The following is a 27,703-nucleotide window of genomic DNA, read 5'->3' on the forward strand; positions in this document are numbered from 1 at the left end:
TTCTTCAGGTGACAAAAGATTTATTAGAGGGTTTTTGAAATTACCCTTTACTATGGCTTATACAGTATTTGGTATACGGTACTTCATCTTACAAAAATAGAACCTGAAGGTGTGGGGAAAGATGGTGGATCCCTTCAGCAGGATTATTAGCTAACAGAACAGCTATATACATCACTATGTTTTTATAACCCTTCCCTTCATACATTGCGTTTGTAAATATGACCTTTAAGTTAAAAATGAGGTACAAAAAGACAGACCCACTCCCCGGTGTCCAGGCCCATTGTCCTTCATTTGATCAGAGCCTTGTCCAGATTGGTCTTGATGGCATCCAGGAAGTCTGTGGTGTTGACGTAATGCTCGTTCAGCTTACAGCTGTGGTCATAATAAGACAAATGTAAATTACATCAAAGGCATTAGCAAGGGAAAACATCACAATTGATGTCTGCAGTTTTACAGTTGAAGTCAGAAGTTTACATACATTTAGGTTGAAGTCATTAAAACTCATTTTTTAACCACTCCACAGATTTAATATTAGCAAACTATAGTTTTGGCAAGTTGTTTAGGACATCTACGTTGTGCATTACACGAGTAATTTTTCCAACAATTGTTTACAGACAGATTGTTTCACTTTTAATTGACTATATCACAATTCCAGTGGGTCAGAAGTTTACATACAATAAGTTAACTGTGCCTTTAAGCAGCTTGGAAAATTCCAGAAAATGATGTCAAGCCTTTAGACAATTAGCCAATTAGCTTCTGATAAGAGGTGTACTGAATTGGAGGTGTAACTGTGGATGTATTTTAAGGCCTACCTTCAAACTCAGTGCCTCTTTTCTTGACATCATGGGAAAATCAAAAGAAATCAGCCTCAGAAGAAAAAAAAAGACAAGTCTAGTTCATCCTTGGGAGCAATTTCCAAACACCCGAAGGCAGCACATTCATCTTTACAAACATTAGTACGCAAGTATAAACACCATGGGACCACGCAGCCATCGTACCGCTCAGGAAAGAGACTCATTCTGTCTCCTAGAGATGAACCTAGTTTGGTGCGAAAAGTGCAAATCAATCCCAGAACAACAGCAAATGACCTTGTGAAGATGCTGGAGGAATGCAGTTTGGCCAGACTACAGTTTGCAAGTGCACATGGGGACAAAGATATTACTTTTTGGAGAAATTTCTAATGAAACAAAAATTGAACTTTTTGGCCATAATGACCATTGTTATGTTTGGAGGAAAAAGAGTGAGGCTTGCAAGCCAATAAACACCATCCCAACTGTGAAGCATGGGGGTGGCAGCATCATGTTGTGGGGGTGCTTTGCTGCAGGAGGGACTGGTGCACTTCACAAAATAGATAGCATCATGAGGAAGGAAAATTATGTGGATATATTGAAGCAACATCTCAAGACATCAGCCAGGAAGTTAAAGCTTGGTTGCAAATGGGTCTTCCAAATGGACAATGACCCCAAGCATACCCCCAAAATTGTGGCAAAATGGCTTAAGGACAACAAAGTCAAGGTATTGGAGTGGCCATCACAAAGCCCTGACCTCAATTCGATAGAAAATTTGTGGGCAGAACTGAAAACGCATGTGCGAGCAAGGAGGCCGACAAACGTGACTAAGTTACACCATTTCTGTCTGGAGGAATGGGCCAAAATTTCAGCAGCTTATTGTGTGAAGCTTGTGGAAGGCTACCCAAAACATTTGACCCAAGTTAAACAATTTAAAGGCAATGCTACCAAATACTAACAAATTGTATGTAAACTTCTGACCCACTGGGAATATGATGAAAGAAATAAAAGCTGAAATAAATAATTATCTCTACTATTATTCTAACATTTCACATTCTTAAAATAAAGTAGTGATCCTAACTGACCTAAGACAGGGAATGTTTTCTACGATTACATGTCAGGAATTGTGAAAAACATTTCATTTAAATGTAACAGTTTAAATGTATTTGGCTAAGGTGTATGTAAACTTCTGACTTCAACTGTATCATTAGGGCAAGTCCCTTAATGGAGGTGAAAGACATTACACTTGGATAATTTTTTCATATGGCCTAAATAATTTGCTGACTTACTTGGCAAGACCATGAATGCAGCCAGCCAGATCCTTGGTCATAACGCCACTCTCCACAGTCTCCACACACACCCTCTCTAGAGTCTGAGAGAACCTGCGGAGAAACAAGACAATGATTAACAGTTATACTTCCATTTAACATTACCAATATGACAAGAATACAGGATAAAACTATCCTGTTCACACAGTACAGATGACTGCATAAGTACAATGGCAGTAATAAATTAGCTTACTTGATCAGGTCTGGGTTTCCATCAAGTTTGCCACGGTGTTCCAGTCCCCTGGTCCAAGCGAAGATGCTGGCAATGGGGTTAGTGCTTGTTGACCTGCCCTGCGAAGTGAAGAAAATAAAATCATTAGACTGCCTCTTAATAATCCTTGATGTTCAGGGCTCTACAGTGTGTCTCTTTTAATCTGAAATGTGTAGGTCAAATTAATGTGCAAATGTGGAAAATTACTGGGTTGCACCCAATATATATATATATATATATATATATATATATATATATATATATATATATATATATATATATATATATATAGTACTGTGCAAAATAGTGAGGATGTCTTCAAAAATAATGACATAAATAGTTTTAATTTATCACTTAATGTCATACAAAGTCCAGTAAACATAAAAAAGCTAAATCAATATTCGGTGTGACCACCTTTGCCCTTAAAACAGCACCAGTTCTCCTAGGTACACCTGGACACAGTTTATCTTGGTTGCTAGCAGATAGGATGTTCCAAGCTTCTTGGAGAATTCGCCACAGTTCTTCTATCTATTTAGGCTGTCTCAATTGCTTCTGTCTCTTTATGTAATCTCAGACTGACACGATGTTCAGTGGGGGGCTTTGTGGGGGCCATGACATCTGTTGCAGGGCTCCCTGTTCTTCTATTCTAATCTTTTCTATTTGCAAAAGTAATGTTTGGGAGTCTAACATTTATATTTCCTATTGACACACTAAAGCTGAAGATATTAATAACCATCTTAAGACAAATACTTTTGTGAAACATCTTATGTGCCTAAGACTTTTGCATATAATTTGCATAACTGTATTATATATATATATATATATATATATATTAGGGCTGTCAATCAATTAAAATATTTAATTGCGATTAATTACAATATCTTTATAAACATGAGAGGACAAAGTATGCTTCATCCAGATGTATTTTTCAGTCATCCACACAAAACCTACCCCACCAACAGAGCTTAACAACAGCAAATGAACACAACACAATTCAAATTGTGTACAAAATATGGTCGTTGTAAGTGAATTATGACAGGATTTACTCGCTTCATTTTATGGAGTTTTGACAGACATGCTAAAAAGTCTGCACTGTCATTTACAATTGACAACTCTGTGCAAAATACATCAAAACTCCATTTAGACCACAGTTACAATAGACCTTTTTCAGAGACTGTGAAGACGCGTTTCCACCTTATTTATCAGTGTAAATCTAGCAGTTTTTTGTATACACTGCCGGCCAAAAGTTTGGAATAATGTACAGATTTTGCTGTTTCGTAGGAAATTGGTACTTTAAGTCACCAAAGTGGCATTCAACTGACCACAAAGTACAGTCAGGACATTACTGATGTAAAAAAAACAGTACCATCACTATTTGAAAATAAGTCATTTTTGATCAAATCTAGACAGCCCCCATTTCCAGCAGCCATCACTCCAACACCTTATCCTTGAGTAATCATGCTAAATTGATAATCTGGTACTAGAAAATCACTTGCCATTATATCAAACACTGCTGAAAGCTATCTGGTTTTGGCCGCTGGTGTATTATACATTTTTTAAATTTTAAATGTGTAAATTTATAACATTATGCTTTCTGTTATATTATCCTGGAATTAGTTTTAAAACACTAATTACCACAGCTGCAAGGGTGTTTCAGTTACAGCTGCTGAGAGAGTGACAGTAAATTTGGCATTTTCTCCCATTTTACTGTCTTAATCCACCGCTCTCAATTTTTTTCCTCTTCTGGAAAGTCATTCAAATGTAATAGTGGATTTTTTATTTTGGTCTTGTAACAAATGTGTAAGTAAAAAATAATATTTGCTGTGATCTCCCATTCACCGCTGTCGAAGTTTACCCTGCAAACTTTTACTTCTGCGTTCCAAAACCCGGAGTGTGAAAAAGGTCTATTGTAACTGGGATTAAACGGGTTAATGACAATGTAGATTACCTGCAGGGTTCCAGCAATGTCTCCAACGTCTGCATTGGCTAGTGCACTGTCAAACAAAGACACTGTGACAGAACCTTGGAGACAGCAGCAGGGTTTCCGTTAGCCGGTGTTGTGTCGAAGTCTGTTCCCCCTATGTTTCCCCGGTTAGTGTTCCCCGTAGCGCTGTTAAACATTAAACATAGGGGAAAAAGACTTTGACAAAGGAGAAACAGACTTCGACAAAGGGGAAACATAGGGGAAACCGACTTCGCCAAAGGGGAAAAAGACTTCAAAGGAGAAACAGACTTCGACAAACAGGAAACATAAGGGGAACAGACTTCGACACAACCCCCTATGTTTACCCGGTTAGTGTTCCGCATATTGCAGTTAAACATAGGGGGGTAATTCACACTATTTTTTATCAAATCTAGATAGGCCCCTGGGTAGCTCAGCGAGTATTGACGCTGACTACCACCCCTGGAGTCGCAAGTTCGAATCCAGGGCATGCTGAGTGACTCCAGCCAGGTCTCCTAAACAACCAAATTGGCCCGGTTGCTAGGGAGGGTAGAGTCACATGGGGTAACCTCCTCGTGGTCGTGATTAGGGGTTCTAGCTCTCAATGGGGTGCGTGGTAAGTTGTGTGTGGATCGTGGAGAGTAGCATGAGCCTCCACATGCTGGGAGTCTCCACGGTGTCATGCACAGCGAGCCACAGGTTGACAGTCTCAGAAGCGGAGGCAACTGGGACTTGTCCTCCACCACCCGGATTGAGGTGAGTAACCGTGCCACCACGAGGACCTACTAAGTAGTGGGAATTAGGCATTCCAAATTGTGAGAAAAAGGGGATAAAAAAAAAACAAAACACATCCAGACAGGCCCCATTTCGTTAAATGAAGCTTAACATTGTCATTGTGTTTGTTTTGAGTTGCCACAGTATGCAATAGACTGGCATGTCTTAAGGTCAATATTAGGTCAAAAATGGCAACAAAAAAAAGAAACAGCTTTCTCTAGAAACTCGTCAGTCAATCATTGTTTTGAGGAAGGCTATACAATGCTTGAAATTGCCAAAAAACTGAAGATTTCATACAAAGGTGTACACTACAGTCTTCAAAGACAAAGGACAACTGGCTCTAACAAGGACAGAAAGAGATGTGGAAAGTCAGATGTACAACTAAACAAGAGGATAAGTACATCAGAGACTCTAGTTTGAGAAATAGACGCCTCACATGTCCTCAGCTGACAGCTTCATTGAATTCTACCTGCTCAGCACCAGTTTCATGTACAACAGTAAAGAGAAGACTCAGGGGTGCAGGCCTTATGGGAAGAATTGCAAAGAAAACGCCACTTTTGAAACAGAAAAACAAAAAGAAAAGGTCAGAGTGGGCAAAGAAACACAGACATTGGACAACAGATAATTGGAAAAGAGTGTTATGGATCTTAACCCCATTGAGCTTTTGTGGGTTAGGGTAAGGTGCGTGAGAAGTGCCCGACGAAACAGCCACATCTACGGCAAGTGCTACAGGAAGCGTGGGGTGAAATGTCACCTGAGTATCTGGACAAACTGACAGCTAGAATGCCAAGGATTTGCAAAGCTGTCATTGCTGCATGTGGAGGATTTTTTGATGAGAACTCTTTTAAGTAGTTTAAGAAGTTCTGAATATTTTTTTTTTCAAATTGTAATAGTAATTTTTCACGTTATTAATGTCCTGACTATACATTGTGATCTGTTGAATGCCACTTTGGTGAATAAAAGTACCAATTTCTTTCCATAAGAGCAAAATCTGTACATTATTCCAAACTTTTGGCCGCCAGTGTACGTATATACTGTATATATATATATATATATATATATATATATATATATATATATATATATATATACATACACACACACATAAAGGGAGCACAAAAGTAATCCATATGACTGCAGTGGTTAATATAATTTTTTTATCATAAATTCTCCTCCCTGACCAGTAGGAGGCGAAATGCACAAAGGAGGTGAATCACCAAAAACAGGAGGAGGAGAAAGTGAAAGTGAAAGAAAAATGACTTATTGTTTTGGTTTATCACCCACTCCTTTCATATTGCTTCAGAAGAAATTGTCTGGAGTACTTTTATGTTGCCCTGGTGTGGATTTTGGAGCTTCAAAATATTGGCACCCATTCACTTGCATTGTATGGACCTACAGAGCTGAAAAATTCTTCTAAAAATCTTCATTTGTGTTCAGCAGATGAAAGAAAGTCATACACATCTGGGATGTCATGAGGGTGAGTAAATGATGAGAGAATTTTTATTTTTGGGTGAACTAACCCTTTAAGTAATGTGTTTGAAAATTCTTCATACAGTTTTTCTATGCTTGCTCAAGCATATGTAATATTGTATTGTTATGTTCCAGTTACTCAAATTAACATTCTAGTCTTAAAAAAAAAAACTAAAACTAAGAGAGGCGCCCTGAATGTCAGTCAATCCAAATCAACATCCAAATGCTTATTTCAAAAACTGTCATTATTTGTCTCACCACAAGATGGCAGAAGCCCTCTAAAAATACAGTTATGCAAATTCCAGGTCACTATATATAATGTTTTATATTTTTGTTTAACAGTGAACTCTCTGTATCAAACCGAAATCTCCAGTTTGATGCTGGATAAGGTTTAAAGCAAAACAAAACATTGAAATATACAAACCTTCTGGTGCTCACGGTAATGCCTAGTTACTGTGCCATGAGCGGCCTCAGCCTCAATCGTCTTTCCATCAGGACATACCAGCACTGATGTCATCAGCCCCAGAGACCCGAAACCTGTGGAACCATTCGACACCCTTTAATCAGATACATATGATGCAGCCAAAATACGGTTTCAAATATCCTGCTGTCTCCTTCATGAGCACTTAACACCATTAAAGAAAGGATGGACTTCATACAGAAAGACCACTTTCCTCTGATCTGCCTTTAAAAAATATGATTGTCCATACTCCAGGGCATGATAAATGCTTAAAGTGTCTCTCTAAGTATTAAAACTGTATTACAAAACAGATTTTTTTCTGATTCAGATATTTATTTTACCCTGAGCGAGAATGTCAGACTGCACATCTCCATCATAGTTCTTGCAGGCCCATACAAAGGCACCCGATGACTTCAGTACTTGAGCTACCATGTCATCGATAAGCCTGTGCTCATACCAGATCTTCAGCTTGTCAAACTCTGGCTTGTAGTTTCTGCCCAAAACACAAAAACAAAAAGACTGTTCAGTAACTTATTATCTATAAACATGTAGTTTCACGTCACTACTAGCATTTCAGAGCACTAATCTCATAATTATACGGCAACACATTCACATGGAAACGTGCAATATGTCCGGTTTATGAGTGTGTAAATAATAAGGATGCAAAAAAACACTGAGAATCTCACTTCTCAAAGATTTCCTGAAAAATGTCCTTAAATCGGCCATCGTAAGCCTTCAGGATGGTGTTCTTGGTGCTCATGTAGAGAGGCCATTTCTTCTGAATGGCATACTGGAAGCAGCTGTGAGCGAATCCAGTAATGGACTGTTGGAAAAAGATGACAGACAGCTGGTCAGGCAAGCAGGAAAAATGGACTATCCACTATCACAATGTACAATTAAACTATGATTCAGAAGCTGGCTGTGTAGTTTCCAAACATGACCAAAAACCAATAACTTCAAATGTGAAGTGGAAATGGTGTTAAAAAAAAAAATGAATTTCAGCACCATTAATTGGCAGCCTAAAATGAACAGACACTTCATTTGGACAATATCTTTTGAGGAGAAAAACAACCCACCACCTCCACCTCCAGCACTTCTGAAGCTGCTTAGAGGAAAACACCTCTTCTAAACCCAAATAAACCAAGTAAGGAGCACCAAAAAAAGTCAGTCAAAAGGCCTTAATTATACAAACTCAGAATACATGAGACATTCTAAAAATATCTCTAATTTAAGGTGTTATTTTTACACCTTCGAGATAGATCACCACAGTATAATCTCATTAACAGAAAGATACATTACATTCTCACATCTGTTTGCCTAACTTTCAGATGAAAATAGCAAGGTCCCTGCAGATCTGCAGGTAACCAAATGTTTGAGCTACTTGACAAATGTGGCTAGAGATGCTGTTCAGTGCTGTGGTTCATTTTAATATCACTTTCAAGCAAAAATTCCATAAGTAATATTCAGAGTGGTAACCACATCAATCAAGTACAAATGAGAAGAAAGAAATACTACGTTTGCATGTAAAGTTATAAGCGAGCTACAGCAGGTTTGTGCGTAGTCGACCTTAAGGCTGGGTATTGATACAGATTCGATTCCGATTCACAAGCTCTCAATTCGATTTGATTTCAATTAATTTGGGCATATTTCAATTATAATATCCATTTTGCTTACATATAAAATACATTCTCTCTCAGCCAATGCTGTTAATTATACAGGGGACCTTCTAACTTGGTACGCTATGAACATTTTGACTTTAAAAGTTTTATTTGATCATTAGTTTATCACTTTGGTCACATTTTAGCTTTTTAAAAATTAAAACATTCCATGTATTCCATCAATATATATGATGCCTTGAAATTGCATATATTATATTGCATCAAATGGCTTCTTTACTTCCATTGTGCATTGCGTGATTAATGAAATCTGTCTATTTTTTTTTTTTTTAATCAACAACTGACTGTAAGACCCTGTTTACAGCTGGTACCAAGATGCATTTTTGGTGATCCAATCACATGTGGTCAGCGCTAAATGCAGGTCTAAATGTTTTGTGACATTTAAAAACATACTGAACATGTGAAAACGACACATGAATGTGGTCAAAAACGCATATGACCGCATCACATTTGAGGTGTAAATGCTAATCCCTCCTGTATGCGTCCCGGCAGCGGCGAATCACCAACCCTCGCCTGTCAATCAACTGCTGCGCTGAAACGAGAGTTTAAACTTTGCAGATTACGAACGCTTTAAAAGGAAATAGCCATTCGATTGGAAAATTTAAAAAAGCTGATACATACACAAGCATGAGAACATCACAGATCTTTTTTAGTGTGTTCGATACCAACATGCAGGGACACTTATGAGAAGCACGAACATCTGAGGCTCAGGTTAATACAGATAATCCAACTAAAATAACTGACAATTTAGCACAAAATGTTGCTTTTGTGTCAAGATTGAATTTCAAATGCATCTGGGAGAAACAGCGCACCCTTTTTTTGCGCTTTCTTTGTCTTTTCTGAATTTGTTTAACTTTAATGCATACTGACATAGTGATTGATGTATGTCGTCATGAAACAGCGACATTTCCCTCCAAATCTGATCACAAGTGGCCACAGGAGATGCATTTAAGCTACATCTAAACATCATCTAATTGATGTGTCTCACCTGACCACATGTGATCGGATCACCCAAGATGCATCTTAATACCAGGTGTAAACAGGGTCTATAGAACAGAAAGGGTATTAAAAGAGACATTACTCAATGTCAAATTAATTGTGTGGATCTCGTGTTTGGACGAACATTATACAAAACGAATCAAACCAAACTTTTATTCTCAACCTGCAGTGAAAGGATCTTGGTGCTGGACTTCTTCGCCACTTTACTACTCAAATCACTGGTGAGTAGGAATGTCATAAATATCGATCCATCGATTATTGATCAGCACCTTATTTTCTTGATATGGTTTTGAGGCATCAATATATTAAAATTAACCAACGTTTAAATTAGAAGCCTAATTTTTGTGCTTTCCCATTCACATTCAGTTGGCATTCTGTTTAATGTGGTATGGCGTAATAGATTTGGGAGACCACAAGGGGGTGATATAACTTTTACTGTAATTAATACGTAATAGGTACGTTATCACCGCTGTCGCCCCTACATTTGTGCAGCTGGTGTTTCGCATAGTATTTTGTTGTGGATAATGTTATGCCGAATAAACAAATTGTGTGGTAAGTAGTGATCGACCGATATGGGTTTTTTAATGGCCGATGCCGATATCCAGAGAGCAGGGTGGCCAATAGGCTGATACAATATATCACACAATTTAGTATAGTAAATAACAAACATAAAATGGCTAAAAAATGAATAAACTCTTATATAGCACTATTTTTACTCAATTTCGCACTAAACTTTAATTTTGTAAAAAAGAATAAAAAAAGAATAATATTGTATTTTAAATGGTAGACAGCCGTTTCTTCTGATTTCTGTTTAGTCATCAAATTTGAGTAATTTATTTGCACATGAAGAAATTGTTTATATATTAGGAAGAAGGAAGTAACAGAACACACAGTAGTCCAGCAACCATGGATGGCATGTGCGCATTAACAATTGCATTTTCTCAAAAAATACAGAATCAAACCAACTGTACATACAGTACAAATGTATGTACAATTGAATAAGACATTTACTCAACGCTTTTACCTTGAAGTTGCACTCGTGCTCATGCGGATCCAGCGCGAGCAGCAATCTCCTGACAGTTTAAACGGCCTGGATCGCCTGCTTGGATTGTCACAGACTGACCATCATGATTTGTGAATCAGACGAACTTTTGCTCATGATCCTGAAGTTTTTGATTCTGGCTGATAGAATACGTGCTTCAGAGGAAGATATTAGATGAGCGTTCGATGGAAAGAAAACGCTGGATTTTCGTGAGGTTTGTGAAATACATCTGTTTAAACGAGATATCTGCATATTTGCAGATGGTATATGATATTAGTTTTATTGATATTTGCCTTTTATCATAAGACAAGACAGTTAAAAGTTACAGGGAACTGTTGAGGAGAGAGAGGGAGAATGAAACATGCGAACACATTTTGAGCTCAAATGCGTCTGCCGTGGCTCTGATATGCGGACTGTTTAAATGACACTGTGTTGCACACTGGTCTATTACTGTAGTAACACGATGGCACGTAACAACAAAACGAACCGTGACAGGTCGTTTACGTGTCTCAGTCGCTTCACATGCAAGCAGGTGATTCTCAGCATCCTCAAGAAACAAATCAGCCAAAGGGGAAAATGTATTGGCCAATGCAGATAATTAAAACATTCAGAATACTGGGGCCTGGGTAGCTCATCAAGAATTGACACTGACTACCACCCCTGGAGTCGCAAGTTCGAATCCAGGGTGTGCTGAGTGACTCCAGCCAGGCCTCCTAAGCAACCAAATTTGCTCAGTTGCTAGGGAGGGTAGAGTCACATGGGGTAACCTTCTCGTGGTCGCGATTAGTGGTACTCACTCTCAATGGGGCACGTGTTAAGTTGTGCGTGGATCGTGGAGAGTAGCATGAGCCTCCACATGCGGAGTCTCCACGGTGTCATGCACAATGAGCCACGTGATAAGATATGCAGATTGAGGGTCTCAGAAGCCGAGACAACTGAGACTTGTCCTCCGCCACCCGGATTGAGGTGAGTAACCGCTCCACCACGAGGACCTACTAAGTAATGGGAATTGGGCATTCCAAACTGGGAGAAAGGGGATAAAAATTCAGAATATCGGCCGATTTATCGGCCTCGTGATATATATCGGCCGACCACTAATGGTAAGTGTAAAAGAAGCAAAGTTTGGAGTCATTTCTGATTCTGATATGAACAGATATCATGGTGAATTGCAGGTATGTGCAGCGAAAGGCAACAAACAGGTACAACTTACAATTGTGAAAGCTTCGAACCCTAGGAAAAACAATTTGAACTGATTCCCTGCAGGCCATGATGCTAACAAATTGTGTAGCTAAGTTTATAGTCTGCAATATGCAGCCACTTAACGTTGTGGAGAGTCCCTTTTTCTGTAGCATGTTAGAGGAGATTAAACCAGAGCCTGCAACTCACACTTTACTAATGTTGTGTTGAGAAATATGTATGAAGAGACAAAGACTACTGTGCAATGATTAGCCCTATTTATATCTGAAAAAAATAAATAAAAATAAAATGCAGATGCAGTTGAATAATCATTGGGAATTTTTTTTGATTATCGACGTGTGAAAAGGGTATTGATCCCAACCCTACTGGTGAGTGAAATAAAAAGAAATTACCAGCCAGTGGCTAATTACAAACATTTTTAGTTGCATTGTGTGAAATTTGGTCACATTTGCAAGTGATTTACATCAATCTTGGGATTTTAGAATCAATATCGGAATTTTTCAAATGAAGACTGCGATACATCAGAAAATCGATATCAAAGAAATTCTACAAAACGCAGAGAAAGGGCGAGGCCAATTGTGGTCTGATTAATGTGTATACATGCTGAACGAAGCCGAGCTACAATCGCATTACCTAGGTCTGTTAGTCCGACTTTGCAAAAATAGGACTGATACAATTACAGACTAAAGCATTTACACGACATTTTAAAAGATGAATGATTGTTTTAGTGCAATGGAAATCAAACTTTTAAAGTGAATGTAAACATACTAAATGTTTTATTCCAGAGATTATCAAAGGTATATTCACTTCAATGTTTAAAATTGATTATATGCAAACTTGCTCACCTCATCAGTGTTGTACATGCCCATTCCACAGCCACCAGCAGGAAAATCAAACACCTCCCACTCCTTGTTTTTACTTCCATCCGCTGGAGAGAAGACAATTTTAAATTTGCCCGGCTGGTTCACAACAAAGTCTGTTGCTTTGTACTGTAAAGTAACAAAGAGGATTGCAGGTCACTGGAAGTAAGAACACAGAATATCCAGTGTATAAACCATCCAGGGCATCCAAGAAAAGCAGACCTGATCACCGTGGGCATGTCTGCCAATTGTAATGGGCTGCGTCCAGCCAGGGACAAGTCTGGGAATGTTCTTGCAGATGATTGGCTCACGGAAGACAGTACCACCCAGGATGTTCCTGATGGTTCCGTTGGGACTCTTCCACATTTTCTTCAGATTAAATTCTAGCGAGTGAAATGAAATGATAATGACATTTATATTATGCAGCCATGATTAAAGAGGTTGACCCCGACATTGTGTGAAAAAGGTTTTGTTCAAGCCCTTAAGTTTATGAAAATCGTCATCAAAACATGGTTCATGTATAGTTCCTTAATCAATAGCAGTCGTACATATTATTATTAGAGTCGACCGATATGGTTTTAAGTGGCCAATGTGGATATTTAGAGAGCAGGGTGATAATACCAATATATAAAACAAAATTAAATAAAAGCAACACAAAATTGCAATTGCATTGCAAATGTGCATCACTACTAGGGCTACAACTAACAATTATTTTGATAATCAATTAATCTAATGATTATTAGAACGATTATTCGACTATTTGGCGATTATTACACTGATTAATCATTAGCTCTTAACCGATTATTCAGCTTGTGCCCTGACTTAAAAGGTTGTATTAAACGTGCTTACTAACAATAAAGATGACAAAATCATCTTTTAAAAATACCTCTAAATGACATTCACTGTATTAAAGGGAAAAAATATATACTTTTTATTAAGTTTAATTCAGTAAAGAAATTCACTGCAAAAAATCCTATTGTTATCAAGTGTTTTTGTCTTGTTTTCCATTTAAAATTGTCTAAAAATCCTTAAAACAAGATACATTTACTTGAGAAGCAACATATAAGATATTTAGTCTTGCTAGAGAATGTATCTTAAATATAAGTGTATTTTGTATATAAGTATATTTTTTCACTTGGCTATACTTCTGTCAGTGCAGTAAAGACAAAATATATTATATTCAAGATCTATTCACAAAAAGCAAGTCTAAACATCTTATATGCTGCTTCTCAAGTGAATACATATATTTTAAAGGATTTTTAGATATTTTAAAATATTTGTATTTTTAATATTATATTCAGCTTTCTCAGACAACAATTTTTTCTTCTGCAGTATAGCTGCTAAAGAAAATGTATGTTGTTTTAAAGAATGTTTAGATATTTATATTGAAAAACAAGCCAAAACAAACACAAATCAAAAACATATTTTGTTGCAGTGTATAATGGGGTGAAGACTACCCTCTCTCACCTTTTTGTTCACTTCAATCCATCTTTAACTCACAAAATAACAAACTCTCTCTTATTAATAAAGCTGCGTATTGCCAATTTTCTTCACGGTAAGAAATGCAGAGTGACACATATATTATGATTCAATAAATCGCGAGCCATCACATTATAATCTAGCTGCATTTAGCAATCACGCTTGAGAGATGAGCGTCCCCGCTACAGAGTGTGCCTCAGCCGGGTGCTTTTTCAATCTCTCCCCCTTAGATCGGGACATTCGCGCAAATCATAGAAGAGGCGCTGACCGCACAGAGAAATGCCAGTTTCGGAGTTTGTAGTTATTTACATGACCAGCTTCCTTATTATTTGAATTTTATTATAGCTATAACGCATTAAATATAACTGCATTAAAGATGTTACGCAAGGGTGTTTCCTTTAAAGACGCACGACACGCAAGTTATGCTTCAGCGGAGCGGCAGCTCTGACTCCACTTATTCCACAATGAGTGCGCTTCTGTATTTAGTTATTTTGTATTTTTGCATTAGAATTCCCTCATACTTTGCGATCTACATCACCTGAAGCTGTTTGGAAGGGTTAGAGTTCATCTGGACTGTGAGCTGTGCAATTCTTCCTCTTCTCAGTCAGGCGCGAACTGCAGTGCTGCTCTAGCACATCATCATTAGAGTTTAATGTGATCTCATGCTACGTTAAATGAGATAAACCGACTATTCGACAAAGTAAATTTTTGTCGACAATTTTTTATTGTCGATGTTGTCGATAACGCAGACTATTCGTTTCAGCCTTAATCACTACATTTACTATTAACCAGCCAAATTGTTCATAGTTATCGTCTGTTGCGATAATCACAAAATGGTCAAATACCGGCTGATTAAGGCCTGGCCGATAAGTCAGTCTCTCACTAATACAAATAATATGCCAAAAAGCTAAATAAAATGTTTAAAGAGTTCATGGGGTGTGCTGTACCTTCGACCCTAGCTTCATCAGGTGTGATGGTGGCGCATTTCACAGCAACGTTGTATTTCTGGGTGGCTAAAGCAGAGTCAATTGTGACTTGGTCATTGGTCTGGTCACGGTAAGGAAGACCCAGGTCAAAGTACTTCAGCTCCACATCCACATTGGTCAGAATGAGCTGGGCAGAACAGTTTCATGTTAAAGGCGTAAAGAGCGTCATTTTCATAAATTACAGATGATTTGGCAATTTGGCCCTCCAATTTCCACTGTCCTAAGAATTTGAAATGCATCCTTACTTTAGACTACTTCCCCCAATTTATTTTACCTTATTTCGAAAAGGTGTAAACCTGATGGATAATCAAAAGAATATAATTTTGAAATGTTTTCAAATGTCATGTTACTTTTTACTTTTGGCTATATAACATTTACAAAAGGTATTTTTTATAACTTTTGAATTATGATATGTGCCATTTATTCACACTAGTTTGTGGGTGTCTGCACTAGTCCACTAATTGGTCTTAAGTAACCCTGTATAATTAGGCTATATTCTGTGTCACCTAAATTATTGTATGCATTTCTTAGGGGGCGTTTCTATAAAAGACATATTCTAACATTAAAAACAGTTACACTGAGCACAGAAAAATGGAACATTAAGCATCTTCAGATGAGTTTTAAAAAGTTAGATTATTTTTTAACCATGTTAAAGGAATAATTAACCCAACAATGAAAATTCCCTCATCATTTTCTCACCCTAATGCCATCCCAGATGTGTATGAATTTCTTTCTTCTGCAGAACACAAATGAAGATTTTTGTAAAGAATATCTCAGCTCTGTAGGTCCATACAATGCAAGTCAACAAGGTCCAAAACTCTGAAGCTTAAAAAAGCACATAAAGGCATCCATTCGACTTCAGTGGTAAAAATCTTCAGAACTGTTATGATAGGTGTGGGTGAGAAACAGATCAATATTTAAGTATAAATCTCCACTTTTTAACAGCCCTCCAGAGCACTCTTCTCTCATGAGTTCTTATTTTGTTTTTAACAATTTGCATTCTCTGTGCAAATCGCCACCTACTGGGCAGAGAGGATCATTTTTAGTAAAAAAATGTGGACCCTGTTGACTTGCATTTAATGGACCTACAGAGCTGAGATATTCTTCTAAAAATTCTAAAAGTTTGTGTTCTGCAGAAGAAAGAAAGTCATTCACATCTGGGATAGCATGAGTGCAAGTAAATGATGTGAATCTTAATTTTTATAATCAAAATAGTTATAATAATCTTTGGAATAATGGCATTGTATTGTTGGGCCCATTAGGATTCTCCAGAAAACTGGCAGAATAATTTCAGCTTGTGAAACGTCATCACTACCACCATCTCCTGTCTTTCGAGGGGCAGACGGCCGGTCAGTACTGACCTCACACTGGGCCCACCCCCTGCATTATATGGCCGTGATCTCTTCGGCTTCATACGTAAACACTCTCTCAGTAAGCTTATCATTTTCTTTAAAGGGACATCTACATAACATGCCAATCACTCCTCAACTTATTCCTCATCTATTTAATTCTCGCAAGAGATACCATCACATTCTCTCTCTCCAATTTCCTTCTCCTTTTGTCTTTCTATTCTTGTCTAACCCAATTTACGTTCTCTATCTGTGCCTGTCTAGATTTCTCACTCTCCTTTTTCGCCCTCTTTCCTTTGCCCTCTACATCTTCCCCTCCAGCATTCTGTTTCTCTCTCGGTGTATGAGTGTCATAGACTTCAAAATAGACCAGAGAGAGACTGCTTCCCCTACTCCCCCTCATTCTTTCACTCACACGCTTAGTGTTTAAGCACCTTTTCTTTGATGAACTCCCAGATGATCCTGGTCATCTCATCTCCGTCCATCTCCACCACCGGCTGTGCCACCTTGATGCGCTTTTCAGCATCTGTCAATTAAAACATAAAAAAGATTTGTGCTTCTACTGCATCTGAATCAGTCATTCCACAAGCCAGTTCTTCTTTCAGGCTTGGACCTGAATAACTGCCCACATAATTCAGCCCACTCATGGGACACCCAGAAAACGTCCTGTTAAATTTCATGAAAGAAAAGTCTTCCTTGAGTGTTGCATACACCTTTTTATGCTATTGCTTCACACTACAGCAAACAAGGAGAGGTCATCTCACTCTCTCACTCTCTCAGACAGGAACAAAGTAGAGGAAGGAGGGGGAGCCACAGACAGAATCAAGTGACTATCTGTTCCACTTGCCAAGTTCCTGCTCTTGCTAGAGAACCATTTCATCTTACGAATCAGCAAACCCAGAAAGGTTGCAGACAAAATCAATAAAATGGAGTTCTTAGAAGTCTAAATGCTGTCAATAAATCTTGGTATGACCTTTATAAGCATCATGGGTAACAATTTATTGCAACCACAGGTCAGGCCAGGTCATTAAAGTCAAAGTACACCATGTGAACATATCAATTAAGTTCAATTTTAGCATTACATTTAAAGTTAAGTCTTCAGATTAAAGTAATGTTTTTATATTTTTATGCAACACATACGTCAAATACCCAGAGATGAATACAGACAATTCAATAGGAAAGGCTTTTACTTTTCTGCAAATTCAAGATGTCACGTAACTAAAGAAATCCTAACACTATGTTACTGCAAATCTGGGTCAACCAAAGTGCATTATGGATAATGCCTTTGGTACGAAACCTGACTGAGACCAGGAACAGAAATTACATAAACAGAGAATCCTGGGGAAAAGAATCATCTCACTAGTCATATGCAATGGAGACAGCAGGCTAAGGGGGGAGGGGGTATAAAGAGTACGAACAGGATTATGTAAGAATGCTTCAGTGCCCCTTTACACCAAGGCCTAAAAAGTCATTTGCGTAGTGAATACATCCTGCCATGAACTGTGAATTTATGCTGAGTTTCAAGGCATGAGCTAACGTGCCATGATGGACATCGAAAACCTCAAGCTCAGAATTTCAGAAAAATTCCATCCAGTCCAATCAATCGTTTCTGCATCAATCAAATATTAACATCAAGAAAGAACATGTTTGTTTAAAAAAGAAAGTGTCCAAGACTCTTAATATATATATATATATATATATATATATATATATATATATATATATATATATATATATATATATATATTGTGGTTTTATTGCTCATTTATTTTAAGAATGACAACGACTTACTGGTGTTACTCTTATTGGCAAGTACATGTACAGCATCATTTAGCCCACTCCAAATGATATGCTTTACATGCATAGTGTTTGGAAGTCGCAAATTACCACTTTGCTCCTACACTGCACAATTCTGTTGACATTTATTTTAGTGCCATATAACCTATTTTTATATGCTTCTTTTTCTCAACCAACCTGAACTAATATACATCAGCCACAACAATAAAACAACCATTTTGTGAGTGGCAGTTCTGTGGACAGAAATGCCTTGTTGATGAGAGAGGTCAACAGAGAATGGCCAGACTGGTTCGAACTGACAAAGTCTATAGTAACTCAGATAACCGCTCTATACAATTGTGGTGAGAAGAATAGCATTTCAGAATGCTATTCTGAGATGTGGGTTGGCGCTGTTTTGGCGACACAAGGGGCAAGGCCGTAACCACAATATACATTAAGGGGGACAAGTCCACCCCAATAATCAGATATGGTCAGATTGAAATGTTGTACAGTCCAACAGTCATTTCCTCTGGTGCAAACTATTCACCATTTAGTGAAATTTGCCGTTTTGAATTTAAAATATGTCACGTACAGTATGTGATTCGTATGTCATTACTAATTTTGAATGTGAAAACATTAACAGAGCTGTTTTCAGCATATCAGGCTTAAGACAAAGAGCGAATGTGTGTATATTGCAAAGGAATTGAATGAATGTGGTTATCTGGTAAGTTTCTTAAGTACCTTTTTAGAAAATTAACTTGATATTGTCTTAGAAAAAGATCTATAACACAAAGTAAGAGCGTTTTCACCCTCAGATTAAAACTAGAACATGGTAAGACCTGTGACTTGTGGCTTCAATTAAGTTTTTAGGTTGTGGCAAGGACAGTGTCATATATTTTTAATGCAAACATGATTAGGTAATAATTTTAAATCAATTTAAGATTTTCTAAATAATTTCTTTGTCTTTAATTTTGAATTTTGTACAGCATCTCCTAAGAGTCTTCTTAAAGAGACCATTTTAGCATGTCCTTGTCAGGTCTGTGCTCAAAAAATGAGCCACCAGTTAAAGGAGTAGTTCACCTAAAAATGGAAAATTTACTTTTACTCATTCATTTACTCACTATGTGCTGTTACTTTTTCTTGGAACATACAAATAAATATTGTAAGCAGCTCTATTCCATAGAATAATAGTATATAGTGAGCAGGAGCTGTCGAGCTTCAAAAAGGACAAACACTATAAAGCACTATTAAAGGTTCAGTATAAAGACATCATAACAGTAGTCCATATGCTTTATATTAAAAGCTTTCTGGGGCCACACAACAGCTTTGTGTTGTATGGACTACTTTTATGGTATATTAATAATGATTTTTTATTTCTTTGGACCTTGACAGTAGTGCTCAATATGAACTGTTTTTGTATGGAAAAGAACAGCGTTCGGGTTCTCAAATAAAAAATTGTGTTAAGATTCAACTGGGGAAAAAACACAATGAGGGAAGAACCAGGCCACTGAACTGAATACTCTCCTGGCCTCATTTGACTTGGAAAGACTACACACCACAGCAACTCACAGATCGGGCAACCAGCTGGACCTAATTTTTTACACGTAACTGTACCAACTCAAATATTCTTGTTACTCCTTTACATATCTCTGATCACTACTTTTTTCAATTCAACATGACCCTCCCATCTACATTAAAACAGTCTCCACCTTTGGTTTCCTTTCGCCGTAACCTCCGTTCTCTTTCACCTCACGCCTTTCCACTGCTGTCTCTACCTCTCTTCCCACACTAAATGTATTTACCATGCTTAATGTAAACACTGCCACAGACACACTAAGCTCTACATTAACAACCTGTCTAGACAACATCTGTCCTATCTCCTCTAGGCCAGCATGTGCTACACCACCCAGCCCCTGGCTGTCTGACGTCCTTCGTGAACATCGGACTGACCTCAGGGCAGCTGAGAGGAGATGGCAGAAATCTAAAGATCCAGCAGATCTAGGTAAATATCAGTCTCTGCTTGCAACTTTTTCAGATAACGTTAAATCTGCAAAAACCTCCTATTACCAGAACAAGATCATCAGCACCACAGACACTCACAGCTTGTTTAGAACATTCAACACACTTCTCTGCCCTCCCTCTCCACCACCTGACACATCACTGACAGCAGATGTCTTTGCCATATTTTTTACTAATAAGATTACAACCATCAGCAATACATTCTCAGCACCACACCCTGTCAAACACCTGTCTCCTGTATACAACTCTTCTGTCTCTATGTTCTCTCCTCTGACTGACACTGAGGTCTCTAAACTCCTCCCCTCCAACCACCCCACAACCTGTTCCCTTGACCCCATTCCTTCTCACCTTCTCCAGGCCATTTCTCCATCCATCCTACTTGCACTCACACACATAATTAACACATCTCTACTTACAGGCATTTTTCCCACTACATTTAAGCAGGCTCGAGTAACCCCGCTGCTGAAGAAACTCGCACTTAACCCCACACAAATAGAACGCTACAGACCAGTCTCTCTCATCCCATTCATGGCAAAAACACTTGAAAGGGCATTTTCAATCAAATCTCTGCCTATCTCTCATAGAACAAGCTGCTGGATGACAATCAGTCAGGCTTCAAAAGTGGACACTCCACCGAGACTGCCCTGCTGTCTGTCACTGAGTCGCTGAGACGGGCAAAAGCTGAATCCAGATCATCCGTCCTGATTCTGCTGGACCATTCTGCAGCCTTTGACACAGTCAACCATCAGATCTTACTCTCTACCCTCTCCTCGCTGGGCATCACAGGAACTGTGGTTGACTGGTTTAACTCCTATCTCTCAGATAGGTCCTTCAAGGTAGCCTGGAGAGTTGAGGTATCCAAGCCACATCAGCTACTTACTGGGGTACCTCAGGGATCAGCCACTTCTCTTCTCTACATACACAACATCACTGGGACCCATCATTCAGGCACATGGTTTCTCTTACCACTGCTACGCTGATGACATGCAACTCTACTTGTCTTTCCAGCACAACGACACCACACTGACTGCTCAAATTTCTGCCTGCCTGGCAGACATCTCGGCCTGGATGAAGGAGCACCACCTGCAACTCAGCCCAGCAAAGACTGAACTCCTTGTCTTTCCAGCCAACCCTGCTGTTGAACACAACATCACCATGCGGCTGGGTGCAACTACAGTAATGCCTTCCAAATCGGTCAGAAATCTAGGGGTAACCATCGACAACAGACTAAATTTCACAGACCACATCTCAAAGACCGCAAGATCATGTAGATTTACACTCTACAATATCAGGAAGATAAGACCCTTCCTCTCTGAACATGCCACACAACTGCTTGTCCAGTCACTTGTCATAACTAGACTGGACTACTGTAACGCTCTCATTGCAGGCCTCCCTGCATGTGCAATTAGACCCCTGCAAATGATCCAGAATGCAGCAGCACGTCTGGTCTTTAATGAACCAAAGAGAGCACATGTTACACCACTCCTTGTCTCTCTCCACTGGCTGCCGGTTGATGGACGTATCAAATTCAAGGGTCTGATGCTGGCATACAGAACAGTCACTGGGTCTGCTCCAGCATACCTAAAATCATTTATGCAGAGCTACAAGCCCACTAGAAGCCTGCGGTCGGCTAAGGAACGTCGCCTTGTTGTACCAACACAAAGAGGCACCAAAACACTTTCCCGGACTTTCAGCTTCATCATACCACATTGGTGGAACGACCTTCCCAACTCCATCCGTGAAGCTGACTCACTCTCTGTCTTCATAAAACGACTAAAAACACATCTTTTCCATGAGCACTTAACCAGTCATTAAAAAAAAATAAAAAATTCCTGTTGCACTTTATTCTGTTTTGAATACTATTCTGATGCTAGTGAAACTTTGTAATACAGCACTTTTCATACCACTGTCTCCTTAAGATGATTCGCTTATGTTTTCCTTTTTTGTAAGTTGCTTTGGTTAAAAGTGTCTGCCAAATGAATAAATGTAAATAAATGTAAATGTAGGGACAACTTGATGGCAGTAAATCATTTTGTGTATTTTCTTTTTGCTAGCCAGCTGACACAGTCATGTCATTTTACAGATACATCAGTGATGAAAAGAAATTCAAATTGTATTCTTTGATACAGCACAAAAAAGAAAGAAAAGATGACTAAAACAGGCAAATTGCTAGCAATGTAGACACAGTGGTAGTCTTGTACTGTATGAACTTCTGTGTGAAAAAAAATGATCTTTCAAACCAAAAATTATACAATTTTGGGCCTTTATCATATTAAAGCCTTTATTCAGAAAATTACTGCATTCAGAGACTTTACTATTTTAAAGGAACAAAGAGGACAATTATCTTTGTGACCTCAACACCTGCGACCCCCCACCCCCAAAATGGTATGGTCCCCCATAATGTTCAAGGCATGGTTACGGCCTTGACGAGGGGGACCTACACAATATTAGGCAGGTGGTTTTAATGATGTGGCTGATTGGTGTATTTCTATATACCTTACCTTAATCACAAGGAAGTGTTTATTGCATTGTTAGTATTGCTTGAAAGTTGATGCATTGATAGTCAGCTATTTATTCTCTTTTTCCATCCTTTGCAATGTGGCTACTGATTTTTTTTTCTTCTTCTCCTACCACACAAGAAAAATTACAATAGACCAACTTTGACCTAAATCAGAATTTTTGGTGCACCAAACTGGCATGATTTACAATTCAAGATGGAATAAGCTGGAATGTGATATTTATCCAACTACAGAAATCTTGTTCAGCATTTACAGTAGCATATTTCTATAACTCAGCTAGAAACTGCAGTGACCATGGACAATTATAGTTCAAAGTAGACTGTTTAGGTGCAAAAAGCAATTATTCCTAAACCTTATACTGAATTGTGGATCTACAGTTACAGAGGAAAAGGCAGTAACTCCACATGCCTCTACACATAATGACTGGTCACACTCAGCATTTCAAATACAAGCAATCATGCTCATTGTCAAAAAAATTAATTAGCTTTCAAGAACATTTGGAAACAAGTGTCCACTTGTGCTATGCACTTGAAGGTCAAGCCAAGCATGGTCACTGGAGTCCTCACAAATCATCTGGGCTAATGTTCAAATACTCTACTAATGGCCTACAGAACCAGCTCAAGAGCAAACCAGAGAGGACAAGTACTGAATTGTATATTTCACCAAGATGCTGCACCATGGAGGAACCCAAAAATAAACTAGTGAAACAACCAACCAACTTGGTTGACCACACTTGTTCAAACATTTCTATAAACAGGTAAGTGTAATCTCTGCTCTCACTGCAACCCATAAAACCTCTTGGTAGAGTCAAATCCACCCTTGTGACTTTAATGAGAGTGGACATGCAAGTACGGTAAGTGGGCCTGACTTTATTCCAGAGCTTGTGTCAATAAAGTCAATCAGAAATACAAGTCAGCACCTTGATAATGATATGAGAATGTTATGCACTGCATAAACTGTGACTGACATTCACATATTAGATCTAATGGAAAGACCCAAAATAACTTAAACCACCTCAGTGTATGAAAGATGCTAACGTAACCATTTAGTGCCAAAGCCTTAATGTCAATAACAATGCACTTGCCTTTACAAATTTTCATGTGGCATGCCACAAAAGCAAAAGGTTGTATTGTAATTCTTTTATTGCTCTTAATCATTCTACTGTGCTATAGGAGTACTGGGGCCTCATGTACAAATCTCTGCTTAGATTTCTTCCTAAAAGTGTGCATAAGCACAAAAGTCAGATTTATAAAACCGTACGTATGCCAGAACCTGCGCGAAGTTCCCTTAATAAATCCCAGCTAGTGGAAGAATGTGCGTACATGCACATGATTCATTCCCCACCCCGTCTCCTTCCCAAAATAACCATATATGGAGTGAACATGTCATGAATCCCGCCTTTGTTGTTCCTCCCACTCACCACCAGAGGGCTCCATCACCTGGGGATTGACTTTAACTCTCTGGACTCCATTTCCCATAATCCCCTTACCTGTCAATGATTACCTGTTCACCTGTTTCCATTCAGCTATTTAAGTCTCACTCTCACTCGCTGTCATTGCGAAGTCTTGTTTTTCCCTGGCTGACATTTCTGAGCGTTCTCTGAGTTTATTGCATTTCCTGTGTATGATCCTGGGCTGTTTACCCTGTTTTGATCCGTTGCTGCCTGCCAACTATTACTGCCTTGTTTACCTGGATATAACCTGTGATTGTCTGCTGCCTGCCCCGACCTCTTGCCTGGTTACTGAATATCCCTCTGGACTGCCTTTGATATTACTGCTGCTGGTGATTTACCGCTGCCTGTCTGTATTACTACGTTTATTGTTATTAAAAGCTGCACATGGATCTCAACTCCGTTGACTCTTCATTACAGTACAACGCCTGCTTTTACTATGCATATCCTCATCTGCATACAATTACCAAATGCATTTCACCATCAAGGCACGTGATTACTGCGTTTAACGGTACGAGAAAATATATTATAAGAGATAAGACTGTAAATGTCACATGTGCCCAAAGGTTAGATGCTGCACCATGAAGAAACATTATTTATTAAAATATGAACTTGTTTTAAAAGAATATATCTTGAATATCCCTTGCCAAAATGTTTTTATCTTTGCAGACAAAAAAGGCAATTTTGCTTTTCAGAAAACCTTTTAAATTGTTTTAAGGGTGTTTTTATTGAGAAATTAAATATTTATTACATTAAAAATTATTAAAATTCTTTGTGCAGCATTATCTGATATCATCGGATTATTAAGATTTTATATTTGACTGGTATTTTATATTCAAAAAACAGCTGAACGGCAAATGTGCTTTTCATAGTGTTTATATTAGACTAGAATGGGGGTTTCATTGCGATGAGGGATGAAGTGAAGCACATTTGATGCACATTTTATGTGCATTGCTGTACCTGTTTGCAGCTGTACAATACTGTTTCTGATGAGACAGGTCTCTCCAATGATCTGTTCGACAACTGAATGTGGCCAGCAGTGCCTGTCTTATAGCTACTGTCCGTTTTACTGAGCCATTTCACATCAGTCAGAGTCAAGTGCGCATCGCATTACAGATAATCTTTATTCAAATACTGTACTTATCTCAGTACATGATTGTAATAGAACAGAAAATATCTCAAATTAAGAAATCTTCACTGTCATTTTTAGTTACTGTATGTTCCTTCTCTATGATGACACGGGAAAGTTCTCCAAATGCAGTGTATCCCAAAACAATATTTCCCTTTTACAGCTTATATTTGAATGCCTTTTCAATTAGTTACATAAAAAATTATATAGTCTACTATTGGCTTGATAACGTTTACTTCTGTTTCAAGTGCTTAACTACATACTTTATTATTCTAAATGTGAATTAAATGAAAATCAGAGTTTATAATGAGTCCGTTCAGTTCATTATTTGTCCAGCTGGAGTTGCCAATTCACACACACCAGTAAAAGAGTGCGTACGAACATTCAAGTGTGTCCGGACGGTGGGCACATATTTACGCCAAGTTTAGACCAACTCGCAGGCTCTCCATCACAGCCACATTGAGTAAGAAATGGCATGTATAATATGTATGTGTACACGCATATTGGATACTGATAATTCACCATTGTTGCACAGAAAACAGACATACAGTAGTCATTTGTATGGATGTAGTACTCATGTTTATTTTTTTCTGTATTTATTTATTGCAATTTTGCAATTCATTACTTTTGTTACATTAAAGCATTATAAGAGAGAGATTAAGGAATACTAAAGTGGTGTAGGCATAACTCCATAAAACAGAAGAGGTGCATTGGGTGGTATGAGGTCCCGGCCCGGGTCACTAAAAACCCAAGGTATGCATTTAAGGGTTAAACAAACCTCCTTGACAACTGATTACCTAACATAGATGACAGCCAGTGACAACCTAACAGGGCCTGATGCTAAAAGCGTAATTCATAGACAGCTGCGTGTGAAGTCAAAAGTTCTGCCCTTCAACTGTCCATGCATGGTTAACCATGCAGGTTTCAAAGTAACAGTCTGAGAAGCATGTTTCTCTGATAACCCAACTCTACCAGTATGTCCTAACGTTAATTCAACTTTAGCAGTAGTTTGTGCATTAAAAAATAAAAAAATAAACATAATTAAAAAAAAAATGAATAAATAAATCCAGTCTTCATAACAAATAGGCCATTTGGCAAGTTGCTAGGGTGAAAATAATGTACTCGATTATGGTTGTTAAATGTCAACTTCGCAAAAACAGTTTTAAACAACATGTCAAAAGAGTATGCATGTTGGTAATTTACATCTATAATAATGATTTGCGATCAGTCAAGTGTACGATACGGCGTCCTGACAGTGAAATTATTTTACAACGCCACAAAAGCAAAATACAAATAAAACCCCACCTGAACACTCATGATAACTAGTACCTAAATCATTTTATCTCACCAAGCGATTGGGATATATGTTACAGCAAACTGCATACATTCAAAACGCAAATGGGTTCATAAATCATCCCTCAGCCTGCTTGTAACTAGCGTCTATTTGTGCGATTCACACACCAAAAATACACACAGCCTTCTCTCTTACAACGCCTTCGATTTGTACAAAGGTGTAACAGTGTAATTAAGGCTGTATTTGCCTTTCAAACTGCGGTGATGTTTTAATCGCACTGGATTAGAGGAGACTAAATTCTCGAGTGATGTTCGCCCTTTAAATAACATCATCCTTCAGGGGAACAAAGGAGCGCGAGCTTGCAGACCCTTTAATCCACGCGCCGACTTCTGCCTCTGAGGCCGCGCGATTCCCGCTTCATGTACAGCGTCATCACTAAAATAACGTTCTGTGCAGGCACTACTAAAGCAGCGCGTGAAGAGAAAACAAAACTACTGACACCGATCGAAACGGAAGAGTGAAAATCTGTAAAACGGCTTACAGCAAAACACCAGATAGCCCGGCAGAATATTTGTGACAGGAGTGTGTGTAGATTTCAATGTATTTGCCCATAGTTTCAGCGAAGTAATAACATATATTAAAGCACGGTTAATGAGGCATTATTGCCTACAGATTATTTTAAATGGAAAAACTCACAGTTCCTCTGTTGCAAACTCTGGCAAGAAGCTGGAGCGAGAACGGCGGGGCTTTTAGACAGAGTGGCGGCAGACCTAGTGAGAGAGCTGAGGACCTTCAGGTAACCTGCCATGTTTTTTATTCGCCGAAAACACTAGAGGTTGCTGCCGACTTCACTCCTATCGAAGGAATGATCGAATGAATCGGAGCTTATGGCAATTAACGCAGCTCTTCTCCGCCTTCGTGCGACGTCACATTTAGGTGAGTAGGCGGGATTACA

General features: G+C 38.5%; 1 protein-coding gene across 1 annotated transcript; it reads right to left on the minus strand.

Moving 5' to 3' along the window:
• LOC127416996 (isocitrate dehydrogenase [NADP], mitochondrial) lies at window positions 1-27,639 on the minus strand. Its single transcript, XM_051656663.1, has 11 exons — window positions 27,445-27,639; window positions 16,996-17,087; window positions 15,174-15,339; window positions 12,970-13,130; window positions 12,733-12,876; window positions 7,660-7,796; window positions 7,315-7,466; window positions 6,938-7,050; window positions 2,310-2,407; window positions 2,078-2,170; window positions 1-372 (listed from the first exon to the last, which is right to left on the minus strand). Exons 1-11 carry the CDS (start codon window positions 27,554-27,556, stop codon window positions 288-290), a joined length of 1,353 nt encoding a protein of 450 aa, XP_051512623.1. The 5' UTR covers window positions 27,557-27,639; the 3' UTR covers window positions 1-287.
• Window positions 27,640-27,703: the final 64 nt, after the last annotated feature.

This window comes from Myxocyprinus asiaticus, chromosome 26 (assembly GCF_019703515.2).
Source record: "Myxocyprinus asiaticus isolate MX2 ecotype Aquarium Trade chromosome 26, UBuf_Myxa_2, whole genome shotgun sequence".
Taxonomy (NCBI): domain Eukaryota; kingdom Metazoa; phylum Chordata; class Actinopteri; order Cypriniformes; family Catostomidae; genus Myxocyprinus; species Myxocyprinus asiaticus.

Coding starts and splice junctions, on each gene's coding strand:
- LOC127416996 (XM_051656663.1), bottom strand. CDS start 27,556: ATGGCAGGTTACCTGAAGGTCCTCAGCTCTCTCACTAGGTCTGCCGCC. Junction 7,051..7,314: donor GTCTGACATTCTCGCTCAGG/GTAAAATAAATA, acceptor ATGGTTCCACAG/GTTTCGGGTCTCTGGGGCTG. Junction 373..2,077: donor TGCATTCATGGTCTTGCCAA/GTAAGTCAGCAA, acceptor TTATGACCACAG/CTGTAAGCTGAACGAGCATT.